The 20,888-nt window shown below is 46.8% G+C and overlaps 1 protein-coding gene across 5 annotated transcripts in view; it reads left to right on the top strand.

Annotated features, from left to right (window-relative positions):
- MORC2 (MORC family CW-type zinc finger 2) overlaps positions 1-20,888 on the top strand; it is a 196,131-nt gene that overhangs the window by 100,244 nt on the left and 74,999 nt on the right. For all 5 annotated transcript variants that reach the window (XR_012222267.1, XM_073554793.1, XM_073554790.1 and 2 more), the window contains exons 13-17: positions 3,519-3,604; positions 4,996-5,136; positions 15,439-15,593; positions 16,090-16,218; positions 17,844-17,949. Coding sequence is in view for 4 of the 5 variants with exons in the window: in XM_073554793.1 (XP_073410894.1) it covers positions 3,519-3,604; positions 4,996-5,136; positions 15,439-15,593; positions 16,090-16,218; positions 17,844-17,949 (617 nt within the window). In the remaining variant the exon portion in view is untranslated. The remainder of the gene's footprint in view (positions 1-3,518; positions 3,605-4,995; positions 5,137-15,438; positions 15,594-16,089; positions 16,219-17,843; positions 17,950-20,888) is intronic.

Here is a 20,888-nt window from a genome sequence, read left to right as displayed (position 1 = left end):
ACTGCCCTCCACGCACATAGTCCCGGCGTGGGGAGCAGTGCGTATTATGGCAGCTGTCCTTCGGCTTGTGAGCAGAGCATGACCTCCCTGCCATTGCGCTTCTTACAAGCATAAAGCAGCTGCTGGCACAGGAACAAAACGCTGCGAGGGAGCGTGTGAAGGTAAGTGTAATGTGTTTTGTTTTTTTTTTTGTTTGTTTTCTGATAGGGCCCTGCATACCAGAATGCTACTAAAGAGAAATGAATATTCACGACCCTCTATGCCCATGGGCGTGGAACGCAGTGAATGTTAATTTCTCTTTAGTAGCGGGCACATGAGTATACCGCAGCCGCCGGCTCCTGCCTCCTGTAATCCTGCCACTCTACCGCTACACCACAGCCAGAGCAGGTACATCCGGACTATAAAACGCATCTCCCATTTTCCTTAATATTTTTGGATAAAAAAGTGCGTTTTATAGTCTGAAAAGTGCAGTAATTCTTACTATTAAAGGGAACCTGCCCCCCCCAGCGTTTTTAAGTAAAAGAGCCACCTTGTGCAGCACTAATGCTGCATTCTGTCAAGGTGGCTCTTTTATTTAGGGTACCCTCCACCGCAGAAATAATCGTTTATAAAATTGGTCAGACATACCTGATAATTGACAGGGGGGCACAAGGTGGCTCTTTTACTTAAAAACGCCGGGGTGGGGGGGGGGGTGTGACAGGTTCCCTTTAACTCTTTCCCGATATTTTATCTACATGTACGTCATGAATAGGAGGGAGTTTATGCAACGTGGTGTACATGGTGATATTTTGGTCATAAAAGCAGTGCCTGTACAGTCAGTGCTGTGGGCTGTGATCACTTAGACGTATGTTCTCTCATATGAGAGAATCTTGCCAATTACTGTATGCTACTAACACTCAGCTAAACGCTGAGTTTCATCCAAGTGTCATCTTAGTGTGGTCCAATTTTCTCATGCGAAAGAATCGGATCAAAAATGTGGGGAAGACTGTGAACTTAATTTCCCCATTGTTTGCTTGCGTAAATCTGCTGCATTCGGATGACATCCTGTGTTTTACATTCACCCATAGACTTGTACGATTGTTATGCATGGTCCAATATCGAATGCACTCGCAGCAAGCTGCATTTTTTCTTCTTTCTTATCTTTGTCTCATGCCAAATTGGCATGACAAAAAAACCCTCTAGTCGGCACTATCTCATAGTATAACATTGAGCCGAGTGTTAACTGATTAAAACATTGGATTACATTCATCCAAGTTATACTCGAATGAGTCCTTACTGATAGCAAAGCTACAGCAGCCATAGCCAGGGTTAGTTGTTTGCACCGATTCTGACTGTTGAACTCTCCAAACGCAATGGTCAATAGTGACCTCAGCATCTTGATGGTTCTGAGAGGGAGGGGGCACCCTTTCTCAATCGGCCCTCCATGACAAGATTGCGGAATGCACAGTAGTTGCTATGGCAAGCCAAAACCATGCAATATCCTAGGGTCTATATACTTGAATTATTGCAGTGTACTAGACCTGCAAATTTCACACTGACACAAGACCCATTAGGTCTTGCTTTTGGTCACTAGCTGGCGTATCTTACACTCTTCACCAGTGTATTAAACAAGTTGTCTGTATCAGCACTGTTGCAGGATATCCCAGAGCTAGGGGCTCCTTCCCTATCCCTAAAGCTAGTGGCCGCTGCTCCGAGGATTACTTCTGACCGTTAGGATACTGTGGCTACGTGCCTTGCCAAGCTCTTAAATCAGCCCTTACCTGTCTCTTTCCCCACCCAGGGAAGTTGGAAGTTGTAGTGAATTAGAATACACAAACCAGATTAACAAGGGTTACACTGGGAAGTAAAAGAAGGAAAAATCAAATGGGAGGATGAGGATATGTACACAGATAAATCACTAAGCAACAGTATTCCGAACAACACTCCAAATTCCTCTTCAAACAGCCAACACCTACAACTCCAGAACCAGGCAGTATGAAATGAACACTGGCATCCCTGATTGCCAGAGGCAAGTATGTATAGCAGAGGGGAGTGGCCAATACTGAACAGTTGAGATCATCAAAGCAGGAAAGCTCCAGAAGCTCTCAACTGAACGGATAAACCCCTGCACTGCTAGCAGAAATCTGCACTATTTAATATGATGGTGTAGTACTTCTAATCACAGGGGTGTGATAGCGGAGAAAGAGGACTGACTAGTTTGGGGCAATTAACGCCCCATCGACTAGTCAAAGCCCTAATTAGCATAGGAAATGGGGACAATATATAAGCTTTTGTAAACCTCATTTTTACAGAAAAATGTTATACAGGGATGGTTAGGCAGGGAATTTACTTATAAATAAGTGAATGATGCTGGGTTGGAGGGCATTGGGAGATCTAGCAGGTTCCCTTTTAAATACACACTGCTCTGCTACATATGTAGATTTAAATACACACTGCTCTGCTACATATGCAAATTTAAATGCACACAGCTCTGCTACAAATGCGCATGTAAATGTGCACATATACCTACACAAACACACACTACCCCCTTTTGCAGTTCCTTTGTGAAGGTCCTTGAGATGATCAGGCAGAAGATCCTTCAGTTGCTCAGGATGTGCAGCCTCCATTCAGGTCTCAGGTCATTGTTTACTCACATCAGTGGCTCTACAAACGTGACATGGCGTATGCTCTCAATTCCTGCCAATAAAAAAAAAATTGGGTCTAAAGTAAAATTTTAGTGAAAAAATGTTAAATGTGCATTTTTTCCTTACACATTGCTTCAGTTCCTGTGTAGCATGTGAAGGGTTAAAACATTTCTTGAATGTGGCTTTAAGCACCCTAAGTGGTGCAGTTTTTAGAATGGTGTCACTTTTGGGTATTTTCTGTCATATAGACCCCTCAAAGTCACTTCACATGTAATGTGGTCCCTAAAAAAAAAAAAATTTTGTTGTAAAAATTAGAAATCGTTGCTCAACACTTAACTCTTATAACTTCCTAACAAATGAAAAATTTAGTTTGAAAAATTGTGCTGATGTGAAGTAGATATGTAGGAGATGTTATTTATTAGCTATTTTGTGTGCCATAACTCTGTTTTAAGGGCATAAAGAATTCAAAGTTTGAAAATTGTAAAATGTTCAAAATGTTTGCCAAATTTCATTTTTTTTTTCACAATCGCAAGTCATATCGAAGAAATTTTACTACTATGGTGAAGTACAATATGTCATAAAAAAAATCTCTAAATCAGTGGAATCCGTTGAAGCGTTCCAGAGTTACCACATAGTGACACTGGTGAGAATTGTAAAATTTGGTCTGGTCATGAAGGTGTAAACAGACTTGGGGGTGAAGACATTAATATTGCGACAGAGTAAAAAATCATTGCAAAATTCCTCTTTCTTTCTCCTTGTAGAGCTCAGACCACCAATAGCTTACCTTCATTATTTATTGCAGTATCTTCATATTTTTTGTGTGTTTAGGTGATCTTTCAGTTGTAACATCTGGCTTTTATGTTTTTCAGTTTACATGTTGTTTTTCTGTTTCAGGCCGCTCTCAGGCAGGTGCAAAATAGCGCAATTACTGCCCGTCGGGAGGCAGATGTGAAAAAGCGCATTAAAGAGGCAAAGCAACGGTAGGCTCTCTGGAGAGGTTTTGGCCCTGTCACCTAGTTTACTTTGGGCAAAGCTCAGTTTAGTGGTTGTAGTATGTGTTTCATGTCATGTACCGTATATACTCGAGTATAAGCTGAGGAACTTAATTTTACCACAAAAAAAAAGTGAAAACTCGAGTATAAGCCCCTCATCCCCATACTAGTATGCATGGCCTCCTCATCCCTATCCTGGTATGCATGGCCTCCTCATCTCTATCATGGGTATGCATGACCTGCTTATCCTTATCCTGGTATGCATGGCCCCCTTATCCTTATCCTGGTATGCGTGGCCCCCTTATCCTTATCCTGGTATGCATGGCCCCCTTATCCCTATCCTGGTATGCATGGCCCCCTTATCCCTATCCTGGTATGCATGGCCTCCTTATCCCTATCCTGGTATGCATAGCCTCACGCCTATCCTAGTATGCATGGCCTCCTCCTTATCCGTATCCTGGTATGTATGGCCTCCTCATCCCTATTCTGGTATGCATGGCCTCATCCCTTATTCTGGTATGCATGACCTCCTCTTCCCTATCCTGGTATGCATGGCCCCCATCAGAAAAGCATTAAAAAAACCCCAAACAATCCTACTTATCATCCCTGCACTCCCTTGCAGCGTCTTTTTCCGGTTCCAGCAGCAGCTGGGCGATCACGTGTGCCTGCTACTTAAGGGTATGAATATCCACGGCCCACAACGCCTGTGGGAGTGGAGTGCAGTGAATATTCATTCCGTTAATTAGTGGGCACATGTGATCGTCCGTCAGCTGCAGGAAACAGGCGGCTGCTACTACTGTACCCGCTATTAAGGAGAAATTAATATTCACTGCGAGCGCAGTGAATATTCATTTCTCTTTAGCAGTGGGCACAGGCTTTAGCTGCAACAGCCGACTCCTGCCTCCTGTGACACACTGCTCCGCTGCTGCCGCTCCCCTACCATCTTCTGGGACCCTCATTTGAGTATAAGCAGAGGGAGGGGTTTCTTCAGCACAAAGAGAGTGTTGAGAAATGCGACTTATACTTAAGTATATACGGTATTTGTTTGCAGTCAATTGGTACGCAGTGAAATGAGCCGGGAGACTTATGAGTAGTGACTAGAGATTAAGAAATAACCTCCCTTGTTTAAACGGTCATCCAGGAGTTTGACTTATAAGAACCTATACAACAGATACAGAAATGGAACATTTTAGGGAATTGATGAATAATTTGCTTACTTTCATGTATCCTTTGTATCTGAAGACAAAATAGCTTCCTATTTCTGTAAATTCTTTTAACTTTTGAACGGAAGCACAAAAAAGCTATTCTAACAAATTTAATGTACAATTAAGAACAGGAATTCTACAGTTAAGATCATTTATTCGTATTTTGTTTTTTAGAGCCCTGAAAGAACCAAAAGAGTTAAATTTTATTTTTGGCGTGAATATTGAGCAACGTGAACTTGATGGCATGTTTGTGTATAACTGCAGTCGCTTAATTAAAATGTATGAGAAGGTTGGACCTCAACTTGAAGGCGGAATGTAAGTATTTACTTGCTAATTTAATGAATGTGATTTTGTTTTTTTAATTCATTTTTTAAACATTGGAGTGCATATATTTGTAAAGTGAAATAAAGAGGCTATTTGATGCTGCTTTTAGAAAACACTTTATGTAAAAATTGTATAGTTTCAATTGCTAGCATCAGATATTTATTTTTTTGCATGGTTCCAAGGTGCAAGTGATGTATCTTAAAGGGAACCTGTCGGCAGGATTGTGCTCAGTAAACTTCAGGCAGTGTAAGGTTGGCGCGGTTATACTGATTAAAATGATACCTTGGTTGATGAAATCTGTCTTGTGGTTGTTTAATCTTTTATCTTCAGTTTTGTGTTACTGATATGCTCTTGGTCCGGGGCAGCCTGTGGTGGGGGGTCTTCATGTGGAGCTCTGATTAGGTATTCATCTGTATGGCTTTTGACAGATCACTGATCCCTCAGTGACTTGCCCCCCCTATTTTACATAATGAATATTATATATAGATATATCTTTTAGATATTCATTTCTTTGTTGTTATCCATAATAAATTCATTTAAAAAAAAAAAAAAAAAACATTTTGAAAATGGTGCCTGCCGCACCTGCAGCTATCGGCGATCCAATATCTGTTACTGCGCAGGTGGCGCCATCGTGCCAGAGACAAAAAATTGTCCCCAATAAGATGGCGCAGCCAGTTTTTTTGCCTCTAGAAAGGTGGCGCCACCTGCGCAGTAGCAGCTATTGGATCGCCGATCGTTGCAACTGCGCAGGTGCGGCAGGCGCCATTTTCGAATTTTTTTTTTTTTAAATTAATTTATGGATAACGACAAATAAATGAATTACATACATATTATGGATGTGATCATGTCGCAGCGCTTCAAGATATATCTATATATAATATTCATTATATAAAATAGGGGGGGCAGGTCAGTGAGGGTTCAGTGACCTGTCAAAAGCCATTCTGGTGAGTACCTAATCAGAGCACCACATGAAGACCTCCCACAGGCCACTCCAGAGCACAAGCATATCATTACCTCAAAACTGCAAATGAAGATTAAAAAAACCACAAGACTGATTTCATTAACCAAGGTATCATTTTAACCATTATAACTGTGCTGACCTGACTGTGTATGTAGGTTACTGTACACAATCCTGCTGACAGGTTCCTTTTAAAAGAAAATTAATAAAATGAAAAACAGTTCTTTTGGCTACTTGCTGGATTTGTGCATCCTCTGCATTTGCAAAATTACGCCTCAACACTTCTCTTGAAGGGGTTGTGAAGCCTTAGTCTACAACTCTGCAGTCACTCCATGTGACTGCAGAATTGTGAATGTTCACATTGCATGTACTGTGCGGACTCTCCGGTGCCAGCAGAGTCTATATTCCCACAATGAACTTTTGGTGAGTTTTTGATGTTGCAGATTTTCTGGCACCATTTCTTCGCCTATGAAGTAAATTTGAGTTACGCTGGTTTCACACGTCCTGATATTTCCGGTACTGGAAAGAACTGTATCGGAGCTATCCGTGTCTGTGTATCAATTTGTCACATTCGTGTGCCATCCGTGTGTACATCTGTGTGTGATCCGTGTGCTATCCATATGCTGTCCAAGGTGTCCGTGTATTAAAACAATTTGTTTCAATGTTAACCCTATGACTTTTAAAATGCACACGGTTGGCACACGGATGCCATCCATGTGTGGTACGTGTTAATACGGACCCATTGACTTGTATGGGTCCATGTGATCTGTGCTGTCGCTCAAAAACGGACATGTCAGCGTGCTTTGCACACGGTCCGTGAAAACACGCTGACATGTTCATAGACCCATTCATTTGAATGGGTCAATGTGTGTCAGTGTCTCCGGTACGTGAGAAAACTGTCACCACACGTACTGGACACTGACGTGTGAAACCAGCCTTATTTGCATTTTTTTCGATGAAGTTTTGATTTCAGGGGGTTTTTTTACATGCATTTTTATCATGTTTTTCACACTGCCGTCTTTTGGATCATGTTGGTATTTCATATGTTAAATAAAGCTGCTTTCTTTTTGATCCTTCCTTGTGCTAGGTTTTGACATAACTGTACTGATAGTGATTGGTGGATTACATGCGTTTTTGCTACTGTGGAGTTTGGGAAAACTGCAATTCTGTGACTTGAGCCTGCAATTATTCGATTGCTTATGCTATATACCAAGTATTGAAATACATTGGGAAATTGTGGTTTTCATTGAGCTGAGTGTTACAAGGGAACAGATATGGCAGGTAATCAATTTGGCCTTCTAAAAGGCCTGCCCCCAGCTGTCATAGTAACCAATTGGTTCCCATCGATCACGTGATCTCAAGAGCCAAGCTGAATGGATTTGAGGTCGATCATTCACACTACGACTACATTTATTCTTAATGGCAGCACTGGAAATAGACAAGCAAAGGGCTTGGCTAATCTTCGATGGTACTATTGGGTCTGACCCCCAGTGCTTGGAAAGTTATCCCCTAAACTTGAGAACTCCCTTTTAAGTTACAGCTATTGGAATATGATCCGACACCTGTAATTACAGGCAGTTGTCGGCTATGTAATACAGTTGGTGTCTGCTAGGTGTGAAGCAGGCACAGCTCCTGAGACATAATATATTCCTCATCAAGCTATGAAAAATTGTGCTTCATAGGTTATCAAAGTTAATCAGTTGGTAGCCTAAAGAAAAGAGGTGACTCCGATAGTGCTATCTGAAGATAGACATTTGACTTGAAGGAGAACTCTGGAGAGTTGTATTACAGGGGATTAGGGGATATCTAGCACTGAAAAGTGCAGTAGATGAGGATGATTGTCAAACTATCCAATGAAGCCAGGTATTCTATGGCATCATCTCCTTTGGCTTATGTGCATAAGCTTTTCCGTTTGTTGTGTCTTCTCCTACCAGAGCTCTGGGTTGGGAGATTTTGCAACCTTCAATATGAGGATTTGGCTATGTTGAACATGCAGAGCAACACCGCTCCAGGGAGTCTGTAATATCTCCCCCCTATTTAGTTTGTTTTATAACAGCAGGTTAACCCCTTAATGACAGCCAATACGTCTTTTTACTGACCTGAGATATAAGAGAGTATCCATCCCCACACAGGTGACAATCCAGCTGCTGTCGGCTGTCCACTACAGCTGACAACTTGCTGCATCACAAACGATCAGTGTTGGCATTCTCCATATCTGTTTAACCCCTTTGCTGCTGCTGTCAAGTGACTACATCGGAAAAATGGTTAAAAGATTGTGGGGGCTTCCGCTTTAATCTAATTGACACACCGAAATTATGATTGTGTGGTCCTGATGTTTGCCTTAGCAGTTCATGGCCAAATAGCGGCCTTAGAGTCTCCCGGATATAGTGGTCAGTTCAGAAGTTAGCGACATTTAGGTGGTAAGCAAACATTTTTTCATTCCAGCAATACCACTTTGCATTAATTCCTGAAAATCACCGGAAGGGTTAATAAACTACCTGACAGAAGTTTTCAATATGTCAGGGGGTGCTGTTTTTAAATGGTATCACTTTTTGGGGTTTTCCAATATATAGCACCCCTAAAGTCACTTCAAATCTGGATAGGTCCTTCAAAAAATAAATTTTGTAACTTTCCTTGAAAAAATGAAAAATTACTGCTACATTTTTAAACCTCCTAAAAGCCTAATAAAATTAGTGTTTTATAAATGGTGCTGATGTAAAGCAGACATGTGGGAAATGTTATTTATTAATGTTTCTTTATCGCCTTATTGGGGGACACAGATGACCATGGGTGTATGCTGCTGCTGCTAGGAGGCTGACACTATGCAAAACAAGAAACTTAGCTCCTCCCCGGCAGTATACACCCACCGACAGGCACCAAGCACCTCAGTTTGTGCTTAGTGTCTGTAGGAGGCGGACCGGGATCTCCCCAGATCCGCATTTAATCCTTTTCTTTTCAGGTTTTAGTTGTGTTTTTTAATTTCCCCTTTCTTTTTCAGATACAGCTCAGGAAATGGGATGTGAGTTCATCCTGCTTTTCCTATTAATGCGGCTGAGCGAGCAATGTGGTATCGCCCACATCGCAACTCTCAGGCCCGCAGGCAGGACCTTCCCCTATCACCCTCGGGTGCTAGGGGCCATGGATGGACGGTCCTAGCCGATTCCCCTCCTCATCCCTCTCCCAGGACAGGGCTGAGAGGAAGACGGCGGTCGCCAGCGGTGACGTTTCCCCTGACACGGGGATTGGAGCCGTCTTCTGCACCATACGGCGGTGCGGGTACTGAGGATCACCTCTCCCAGCGGCCTGCGCTCTATCGTGGGCCCCTGTGGTCAGCCTCTTCAGGGACATTAGGTAAGCTTGTCTGAACGTTCCCTGCAGCCCTGCGCTCACAGACCAATCTAGGACCACATTCAGCAATCAAGAGTACCTCTCCTCCTTTTTGAATTTCCCGCTCTTTGAACCAGCGCTCTGACAGGCGCGCGTCCCTCCTGTCGCGGGGGGGGGGGGGGTCCGGCAGGGGGCGGGCGCGCTTCCTCCGTCAGCGCTCCCTCCGTCAGCGCTCCCCGTCCTCATTATTCAGCCCACAGGGAGGGAGTGCTTTCGAGCCCGGGCGCGCCGTCGCTAGTGAAAGCTGAGGGAGCGCTTTCACTTTCATTTTCAAAAGTGGTCCTGCCTCTCCCTGCACGCGCTTTCCCCGCGTGCTTTTACAGCCTATCTCAGAGCTGCTTTCATTTCAGCCCTGTCAGTGTCTTTAGCCGTCCCCCTCCCCTCTGGGGTCTCAGCCAATCGCGCGGTGCGGTGGCTTAGCCCCGCCCACCGCTAGCGTTCCTTCCTGGATTGCCGAGCTTCTTCCTCCTTCTCTCCGGACCTCGCCTGGGGGACACATCGCTTCTGATCCTCGGTAGGCTAGACGCTGACTATCCCTGACGCCTAACTTAGCCCTCCCCCGCAGTTTCCTCAGGCTGTGTTTTTTCTGCCACTGAGACTTATGCACAACCCTGCAAGGGCCTTCTGCTCCAGACCCACCGCTACTCACTACGCCTGCGCGTGCTGTAAAAAGAAGTGGGCTTCGGGTCAGTCGTCTCCCCTCTGCCTGTCCTGCAGCCCTTCCACCATGTCGGCCCCTCAGGAGCACTCCGAACCCCGGGTGGAGACCACCCCACCCCCGGAGTGGGCCGTGGCGATGTCTCAGTCAGTTTCTGAGCTGACAAAGGTGTCTCAATTGCTGGTCCAGGTCTTAGAGCGGTTACCTCAGTTATCTGCAGTCACCTGTGCACCGACCGCCTCGCATAGTGAGTCGCCAGCACCGGACCGTGGCCCTCAGACGGACAGACCAAGTAGGGGCTCTAGGAAGCGGGTCCTGTCTGGCTCTTCTTCCGGTTCGCAGGGTCCCTTTGCTTCTCTCAGGCTACGCTCCTCGTCTCCCTCATCGGCAGACGATCCGGGGTCAGACGAGGATTCACAATCTGGATCAGACTCAGAGGCGGACGACATAGCTAGAACTCGGGAGATGGTAGATAGTCTCATATCGGCTATATACCAAACACTCAAGATTAAGGAGGATAAGGCCCCCCCCTCAGGAATTCTCTGTTTCCCTTAAGAAGGCTAGGCCTCCATCTCGAACCTTCCCTAATAAGGATTTCGACACTTCCTTAGCCAACCACTGGCAACATCCTGAGAAACGTTTCTCAGGCCGCAAGTACTTAGATGTACTTTATCCCTTTGATGCGGATCTAGTCACGAAATGGACCAAAGCTCCCGAGGTAGATCCACCAGTTTCTCGTATCTCTTCTAAGACGGTCCTTTCCCTTCCGGACGGAGCTTCTCTCAAGGACCCATCAGACAGGCAAATAGAGTCGTTGGCTAAGTCTATCTTTGAGGCATCCGGTGCATCCCTCTGCCCTATCTTCGCATCCGCTTGGGTGGCAAAAGCCATTTCGGCTTGGGCGAAAATTCTGCGCAGGGGCGTTTCAGCGGCAGCTCCTCAGGACGAGCTGGCAGATTTAGCAGACCAAATTAATCACGCAGGCAAGTACCTTCTGGCCGCCTCCTTGGACGTGGCAGGGTGCGTTGCTAGAGCTAACAGCAACATTGTGGCAATACGCCGCATTCTTTGGTTGAAGTCTTGGAATGCGGATACTACCTCAAAGAAGTCACTCACCAACCTGGCATTTCATGGCACTAGGCTCTTTGGCGCCAAGCTGGATCAGTTAATCTCGGATGCCACTGGTGGAAAGAGCACTTCCCTTCCCCAGTCCCGCCCTAAGAGGTTCTTTAACAAGAGGGCTTCTCGGCCTTTTACGTCCTTTCGACCCTTCTCTCCCACAGACGGTTCATCCCAGCAGGACCGTAACACTGCTTCCAATGACCGGAGAAAGCCGTCGTATAAGCCGGCCCCTCGCTGGAGATCCAGGGGTCAGCCTTCCAGGTCCTCAGGCTCTCGATCCGGAAGGTTTTCATCTAAGTGACGGGTCACCCCCACCTGGAAAGCTTTCCAGGGTGGGAGGCAGACTTTCCTTTTTCAAGGACGCGTGGCTATCCGTTGTCGACGACGCTTGGGTCAGGTAAATCATCACATCCGGATACAAGATCGAGTTTTCTTCCCTCCCAAACAGTCGTTTCTGTCTGTCCCGAACCCCAAAACAGCGATCACAGGTTCCAGGGTTCCTTCAGGCCGTCTCCTCTCTCCTTTCCGCCGGGGTCATCGTTCCCGTTCCTACAAACGAGCAGTTTTTAGGGTTCTACTCGAATCTCTTTGTAGTCCCGAAAAAGGACGGCTCACTTCGCCCAATTTTGGACCTCCAGCTGCTCAATCGCCACGTGAAGATCCGCCATTTCAAGATGGAGTCTCTGCGTTCGGTAATAGCCTCAATGGAGCCCGGAGAGTTTCTCTGCTCGGTGGATATACAGGATGCCTGCCTCCACATCCCCATTTCTCGGCGGCATCAGAGATACCTCCGCTTTGCGATTCAGAACAACCATTATCAGTTCGCGGCCCTTCCCTTCGGCCTAGCCTCCGCCCCTCGTGTCTTCACGAAGGTGATGGCAACAGTGATGGCCATCCTTCGATCCAGAGGGATTCTTATCATCCCTTACCTGGACGATCATCTGATCAAGGGCTCGTCCCGCCAAGACTGTCTTCACAGCCTTCACATAACCTTGGATGCCCTCAGATGCCTGGGATGGATAGTCAACAAGGACAAGTCCACTCTGTGCCCTACCCAGCGTCTGACCTTTTTGGGCATGGAGTTCGATACGAATCTGGCCCGAGTGTTCTTACCGAGGGACAAGTTTTCAACCCTTCGCAAGGGGATCCAGTCCCTTCGGCGCTCGAGGGTCATGTCCCTTCGGTCCTGCATGAGAGTCCTGGGGAAGATGATAGCCTCTATGGAAGCAGTGCCATTTGCGCAATTCCACTCTCGCCCTCTCCAACTGTTCCTCCTGTCAGTCTGGGACAAGACCTCGTTTTCTCTGGATCACCCCATTCTTCTTCCGCTCAGAGTCAAACAATCGCTGACTTGGTGGACGTTGTCGGCATCAGTTCTCCGCGGAAGATCCTTTCTCCCGCCTCGGTGGCAGGTCATCACCACCGATGCCAGTCTCCTAGGATGGGGGGCGGTCTATTATCAGAGAACTGCCCAAGGGCGTTGGAACGCCCAGGAGACTCTTCTGCCCATCAACCTTCTGGAGATCAGGGCAATCTTTCTCGCTCTCCTTCGTTGGCAGCATCTGCTAGTAGGCAAGCCGGTCCGCATTCAGTCAGACAACGCCACGGCCGTGGCGTACATAAACCACCAGGGCGGTACTCGCAGCAGGCAGGTGATGTCGGAAGTGGCAAGGTTATTTCGTTGGGCAGAGCGTCACGTGCCGGCGATTTCCGCCGTTCACATTCCAGGGGTGGAAAACTGGGCAGCTGACTTCTTGAGTCGAAAGGGCTAGCGTCAGGCGAATGGTCCCTTCATCCCACAGTCTTCAGTCAGATATGCCAGCGCTGGGGCACCCCGGACGTCGATCTCATGGCCTCTCGGATGAACAACAAGGTTCCTCACTTTGTAGCCAGGTCCAGGGATCCATTAGCCGTCGGTTACGCCGCCCTAGTAATCCCGTGGTCCCAGTTCCACCTACCTTACCTTTTTCCTCCGCTTGCCCTGATCCCAAGAGTGGTCAAAAAGATAGTCAGAGGGCATCCCGGTCATCTTAGTGGCTCCAGACTGGCCGAGACGCCCTTGGTACTCGGAGCTGGTGAACATGCTCACGGACGTCCCCTGGAGGCTTCCAGACCGTCCAGATCTTCTCTCGCAAGGCCCCCTTTACCACCAGAGTTCTCAGTCTCTGAGTTTAACGGCATGGCCATTGAGGCCGCGATTCTGAAGGAATCAGGGTTTTCCAACCGGGTCATTCAGACCTTGATTAAGGCTCGGAAGCCTGCTTCCTCCCGCATTTACCATAGGTACTGGAAGGCCTTTTTTCGTTGGTGTGACGAAAACGATGTTTTTCCACTATAGTTCTCAATTCCTCCCATTCTTGGTTTCCTCCAATCCGGCCTGGATGCGGGCCTATCCCTCAGTACTCTCAAAGGCCAGGTATCTGCCCTAGCAATCCTCTTCCAGACGGATCTAGCTTCCTTACCGCAAGTGAAGACTTTTCTCCAAGGAGTCGCCCATGTGGCTCCTCATCGTTCTCCGATAGATCCATGGGATCTCAATCTTGTTCTTGGCGCTCTCCAGAAGGCGCCGTTCGAGCCGATTCAGGATATCCCTCTGTCTCTTCTTTTATGGAAGGTGGCTTTTCTAATCGCCATTACATCCATCAGGAGAGTTTCTGAGCTGGCGGCCTTATCCTGTCGTTCTCCTTACCTTATCCTCCAACAAAATAAGGTTGTTCTCAGGCCAGTTCCTTCTTTCCTTCCGAAAGTGGTATCCCCCTTTCACATTAACGAAGATATCGTCCTTCCATCATTTTGTCCTGCGCCTGCTCATCCTCTGGAAAAGTCGCTCCACAAACTGGATGTAGTGAGAGCCTTGCGTGTTTACCTTGCCAGGACCGCTTCCTTTCGCCAATCTGATTCCTTGCTGGTCATTTCTGAGGGTCGCCGGAAAGGTCTTCCGGCTTCCAAGTCCACAATTGCTCGTTGGATTCGGTCTACCATCCTGGAAGCCTACCGTCTTCAGGAGAAATGGCCCCCTCCGGGGGTGAAAGCCCACTCCACCCGAGCTGTAGGGGCTTCTTGGGCTGTGTGACACCAGGCTTCGGCCTTACAACTTTGCAGAGCCGCGACCTGGTCATCTTTGCACACCTTTGCGAGGTTCTACAGGGTTCATACCCAGGCCTCGTCTGATGCAGCTCTTGGTAGGAAGGTTCTGCAGGCGGCGGTGGCGCTTCGACCGACCTAAGCCCGCCCTTATTTCGTTCCTTTATTGCTGTTCCCACCCTCGGGACTGCTTTGGAACGTCCCATGGTCATCTGTGTCCCCCAATAAGGCGATAAAGAAAGAGGGATTTTGGGTTCTTACCGTAAAATCTTTCTTGGAGCCTTCATTGGGGGACACAGCACCCTCCCTGTTTAAGTAGTACCGTGTTGGGTCTGAGAGTCCCTTGTTGAGTTGGTACATATGTTTATGGTTTTGGTTGCTTCTCCTACTGCTTTTTCACCAACTGAGGTGCTTGGTGCCTGTCTGTGGGTGTATACTGCCGGGGAGGAGCTAAGTTTCTTGTTTTGCATAGTGTCAGCCTCCTAGCAGCAGCAGCAGCAGCAGCATACACCCATGGTCATCTGTGTCCCCCAATGAAGGCTCCAAGAAAGATATTTTACGGTAAGAACCCAAAATCCCTCTTTTTGTGTGGTATGATTATCTGGATTAAACAGATAATCATTCAAAGTTTGAAAATTGCAATTTTTTTTACATTTTTGTCAAGTTTCTGATATTTTTTTTTTTATAAATAACACAAAACATATCAACCTAAATTTACCATCATCATAAATTATAATGTGCCACGAAAAAAGTCTCAAAATCAATGGGATTTGTTAAAGCGTTCCAGAGTTATCACCACATAAAGTGATATTGGTCAGAATTTTAAAAATTGGCTCTGTCACTAAGGGGTTAAAAAACACTTTAGGGAGGGACATCTCCACCAAATGTGACAGTGTGACAGCTGTCACTCCATAGGAACATGTGTCCGATGCTGAGAAATATCAGGAAGCAGGGCCAGCACATGGTACAAACATGACAGTATTTTGTATCTTTTCCCTTGCACTTTCTGGCTTTTTTTTTTTTTATTTTTCATTTGGCCATTTTTATGCTGAAAGTATAATAATTTGACTGTTTTACCTTCTAGGGCTTGTGGAGGAGTTGTAGGAGTGGTTGATGTTCCTTATCTTGTCCTGGAGCCTACACACAACAAACAAGACTTCGCTGATGCCAAGGAGTACCGACACCTTCTGAAGGCTATGGGGGAGCACTTGGCACAGTATTGGAAAGATATTGGCATAGGTGAATTGTGTTTGTGAGGCTAGTGGTGGCTTGTGTTGGCGCACTGGAATACAATTGCTATAAGCTGTGTTTGCACAATGGACACCATAAACCACTGCTATACAAAATGGTCACGACCGATATCAACCTGGTCCACTGGACCTAAATGAACTGAAATGGGGGTCCTTCAGGGTCCATCATTGTGTCTGATAGGAGAAACTAGCACTGCAAATAAAGCCTCTGACGGCAGTGCAGTCAGCCTTTGTTTCAAAACTGTGTTCTGTTTTATGTTGCCTTCTTGTCTGTTGCTCATAGTGGTGATTTTTTTTTATTTTTTTTTAATAACTTCAGCTGCAAGTACCTGAAAGTCTTCTCTTAAAAATCTTTAAAACTATTTTGATAGAAGCCAGAGTAATAACGCCTTCAAATACCTTGCCATTTGCGTTCATAAGGTGTGCAAAGTTAGTTTCATTGACAGCAAAAATTGACATCATCTCTTTACCACTCTCACTTACAGCTCAGAAGGGCATTATAAAATTTTGGGATGAGTTTGGTTACATATCCGCAAACTGGAATCAGCCACCATCAACTGAGTTGCGGTTTAAACGAAGGCGTGCAATGGAAATCCCAACCACTATTCAGTGTGGTGAGTAGCTTTCGTACTAGAAGTTTGCATGTGCTACTGTTTATATTGTATTGCTTTCTATGATTTATTCATCAAGTACAGCTTGAACTAAAAACAGTACCTACTTTACTATTAACCACTTCCTTACATGGTGATTTTTCTGGTTCTGCCCTTCCCCCAGCCCATGCTTCTTCTAAGGCCGGGGTCACACTTGTGAGAAACTCACTCGAGTCTCACGTCTCAATACCCGGCACTGCTGCCGGCACTCTGAGCGGAACGCTCAGCTGCTTAGAAATGCATGCAGCCACACACGCCGGTCCCAAATGTCGGTGGCAGTGCCGGGTACAGGAGACTTGTGTGAGTTTCTCACAAGTGTGACCCGGCCTAAGAGCCATAACTTTTTCAACATTTTATCATGGTCATATGAGGGCTTTTTTATGGGAGAAGTTGTAGTATTCAATTTCATTTTGCCACACCATTTGTTTTGCCACACACAATGTACTGTAAGGTGGCCCTCAGGCATTAACCACAAGACCTATGACATACATGTATGTCCTATGTCGTATCCCTGTTTTTAATGCGGGTAGCACACAGAGCCCACATCTTTTCTTGCAGATGATGGCTGATTTAATGGCCTTTAACACCCACTGCATTTAACACGCGTCGGCAGGGACATCATTCCACGTACCGTTCAACACTCCCGTGATGTGATTGTTGTGTGCCAGTGGGTTGTCATGACAACCAGGGGTCTGTAGACACCAGTGGCTGTCATTACAATACTCCTGTGAAAGCCAGCATTTAGAAGATCTATATTTTAGCTATACATAGCACAAGCAATTGTATGATAGCAGCTTCAAGTCCCAGTAAAAAAATAAAAACATGAAAAAATAAAAAAGCAAGAGTTCAAATCTTCCCATTTTTGCCCCATTAAAGCAATAAAAAATACACCTATTTAGTATTGCTGCTTTCGTTAAAGTGTGATCTATCAAAATGTAAAGTAAATTTGATCTGTGTACGGTGGCTGAAGAGCAATGAATACTCACTGCTCTCTGCGATGAACAGTCCCAGCAAGTATTCCAGCAACTGCCCTTCTGCTTGCAAGCAGCTTATGACGTCCCTGTCATGCGCTGCTTACAAGCATTAATCAGCTGCTGGCAACGGAGCAGGACACTGCGAGGAAGCGGAGGAAGGCAAGTGCAATGGTTTTGTTTTTCATTTTTTCTGATGGGACCATGCATACCAGAATAAGGATGAGGCCAATCATACCAGAGTAAGGATGGGACCAATTATACCAGGAACGGGATGGGACGAATCATACCAGCATGCCAGAAAAATGAATATTCATTGCCCTCCATGCCCATGGGAGTAGAATGCAGTAAATAATTCTCTTTAGCAGCGGGCACAGGAGTTAGTTGTAGCTGCTGGCTCCTGCCTCTGTGACCCGGTGCTCCGCCGAAACTGCTACCCACCACAGAGCTGGTATATCCGGACTAGAAGACACCCCCCCCCATTTTCCTCCACATTTTGGGAGGAAAAAAGTGCGTTGTATAGTCCGAAAAATACGATACTTGCAATTTGCATATATTTTTTAAATGACTGGAATTTTTTATCGCTATTAATTACTAACTATAATGTTTTCTTTGCAGATCTATGCTTGAAATGGCGGACTCTTCCTTTCCAGCTCAGTGCTGTAGAGAAGGAATACCCAGATACTTGGGTCTGCTCAAGTAATCCTGACACAGAGCAAGATAGGTTTGTACTTTTGGGGGTTATTGCAACTATTGTGTTTCTGATTTCTCTTGTTACTCTGCCTCTAGCTCTTTTCTTCTTCCCTCTGCATAGAATCTTATCAGTAGCACCTGCCATTTCCTATTTCGGCAATTTTACATCAGAGTTGTGAATTTTGATAATGACAAAATATGGCAGAAAAAGAAGCAGATTTCTCTAAGATGCCGTATTTTTCCCTTCACCCATGACAGCACCACCTGAGAGAGGGATCCGCCCCGCCAGGACAGGAACCTACTGAGACATAAGGGGCGGCACCTCTCCCCCTGCTCCAGTTGGGTTCCTGTCCTGGAAAGGAACCCCACTGTCGGCGGTACCTGTCATGGGCGAAGAAAAGAAGATGGACCCAGCCCCGTCCCGGCGCAGGAAGAACAGGTGTCTCACCTGCAGCGTCGGCCGTCGGGTGCTGGATGCGCAGTCCACGGGCCCTCCGGGGTTCCGGGTTCGTGCGGGCGTCGGTGGGATCCCCGGGGTCTGCGGGAAGCCCCCACCGCGCCGCCCTCCCCTCGCTCACGCCGCATCTCGATCCTCATAGCAGGGGAGAGACGCTGGCTTCTTCCGACCGCTGACGTCAGCGGCACGTTGCATGCTGGGTGCGACGGCTGACGTCAGAGAAGGGCGACGGTTTAATGGCGCCGGGTGCGATGCCAGCCGGCTTTCTGAAGCGGTCGGCCGGCGGTCGCAGGGGGGAGGGGAGAGACGCTCACCTGAGCGGAGGCGCGTTATTTAAAAAGAGAAGGCGGCAACAAACGGCGGTGCAACTTGGAGTCAGAGCAGGAACGTTCAGCGTCCCTGCCTCCATCTCAGCTCTCTGGCAGAAAGCATGGAAGCCATTCCAGCAGCAAGTCGCCCCAGCCGCAGGTCGGGGGACTCCTCAAGATCCAAAGAGCGCAAGTCACGTGCCCCCACGCAGCCTCAGAGTCCGGTACCCTTGATTTCGGGTGGTGAGTGATCTTTGTGAATGTTAGCATTATGTTAATAGGGCTTCTGTTGTATGCTTCACCCTGTAGGAAAGGCCCAGAAAAGCGGGAAGCAAGAAGAACAATAGGGATTGTGCTATATGTAAATCTCCCCTAGCAAGAGATTGGCAAAAAGATCTCTGTGCTGCGTGCATTCAGTGGACTATGACGGAGGAAGCGCCTAGTTTCGCAGCCAATCTGATATCTGCCCTAAGGTCAGAAATGGAAGGCTCAATTAAGTCCCTATTGAAAAAAGGGAAAAAAAAACAGGAAGGATCCCCCTAGTTCCCCCTCGGATTCCGCGTCAATGTCATCTCAGGCGGAAAAATCATCCTCCTCAGACAGCGAAATGGGGGTAAACCATGTTTCCCTGTAGAAGACACAGACGCCCTCCTAAAGGCCATCAGAGCTACAATGGGCCTACAGGAAGAAAAGGCGGCTAAAACCCTAGAGGACGTCATGTTTGGGGGGCTTCAGGAGAGGAAAAAACGAACCTTTCCAGTAAACGAGAAAATCCAGGCACTTATTGAGAGAGAGTGGAAAAAGCCCGAAAAATCGGGGGCCCTTCCATCCACTTCTAAGAGACGATATCCCTTTGATCATAAGGATGCGGAGATATGGGACAAAATCCCCAAAATAGATGCAGCAGTGTCCAGGTCCTCCAAAAGGTCGGCCCTGCCCCTGGAAGACGCAGGGGTTCTTAGAGATCCGGGGGCAGCAGCTTTTTTGGCCGATACCTCGGCGGACTCTATGCGGATGACAGCCAGGGCAGCGTCACTATCAAATGCTGCTAGACGCGTGTTATGGCTTAAGGGCTGTCCGGGTGACCATCAGTCCAAGGCCAAATTATGCTCTCTCCCCTGCGATGGTTGATTCTTGTTCGGCAAGAACTTGGACGATATACTGGAGAAAGCAGGTGATAAGAAAAAAGGCTTCCCCAGATTCCCTATGGATCAGAGGAGACAGCCCTTTCGGAGGGGGAGATTCAATAGGGGGCGTCCTCCCGCTGACAGGAGAAGATGGGAGGATAAAAGAAAAAAAGAATCGGGGTTTATGTTTGGTGGAGGCACCTCCACCTCAAAGAAGTCGCCACGGTGACGCCAGTATTCCAGTGGGGGGGAGATTGGCACTCTTTTTCCAAGCTTGGGAGAAGATCTCCAACGCCTGGATCCTAACCATCCTAACAGAAGGCCTGAAAATTCCCTTTATTCGTCAGCCAAAACCCATGGTCGTTATCACACCCATCAGGAAGGTGACCGAAGAGCAGGTGGCCTTAGTAACAGAGATCCTGAGCCTGATAGACAAGCGGGTATTCTCCGAGGTACCACGCATACAGGAAGGGAAGGGGTTCTATTCACCCCTTTTTCTGATAAAAAAAAAAAAACCCGATCAAACATTCAGGACAATCATAAATCTCAAACGGCTCAATCTATGGATAAGGAACTCGACCTTCAAGATGGAATCAGTAACGACGGCGGTGAAGCTGCTACGCCAAGATTGCTTCATGGCTGTAGTCGATTTAAAGGATGCGTATTATCACATCCCTATCCACCCAGATTACCAGAAATACTTGAGGGTAGCACTTTATAATCAAGGCACACTAAGGCACTTTCAGTTCAGGGCTCTTCCGTTTGGCATATCTATAGCCCCGAGAGTTTTCACCAAGGTCATAGCGGAAGTGACAGCCTTTCTCCGGATTCACAACACGGTCATAATACCATACCTGGACGATTTTCTCATAGTAGGCAGCTCAGAGGACCACTGTACAGCGCAGTTGACCCGGGTGATCAACACCTTGCAGGAATTAGGGTGGATAGTCAATTTCAAAAAATCAAAATTGCAACCCCTAAAAAAACAGACCCCCTTAGGATTTATATTAGACTCAGAAAGGCAAGAGTGTCTGCTCCCAGAGTCCAAAATAGAAAAGGTGCAAAATCTGGCCTTAAC

This window comes from Dendrobates tinctorius, unplaced genomic scaffold, assembly GCF_039654945.1.
Source record: "Dendrobates tinctorius isolate UK_male_01 unplaced genomic scaffold, ASM3965494v1 ptg000213l, whole genome shotgun sequence".
NCBI lineage: Eukaryota > Metazoa > Chordata > Amphibia > Anura > Dendrobatidae > Dendrobates > Dendrobates tinctorius.
Note: the sequence above shows the minus strand (reverse complement) of the source record. Positions and strands in the feature narration are given on the sequence as shown.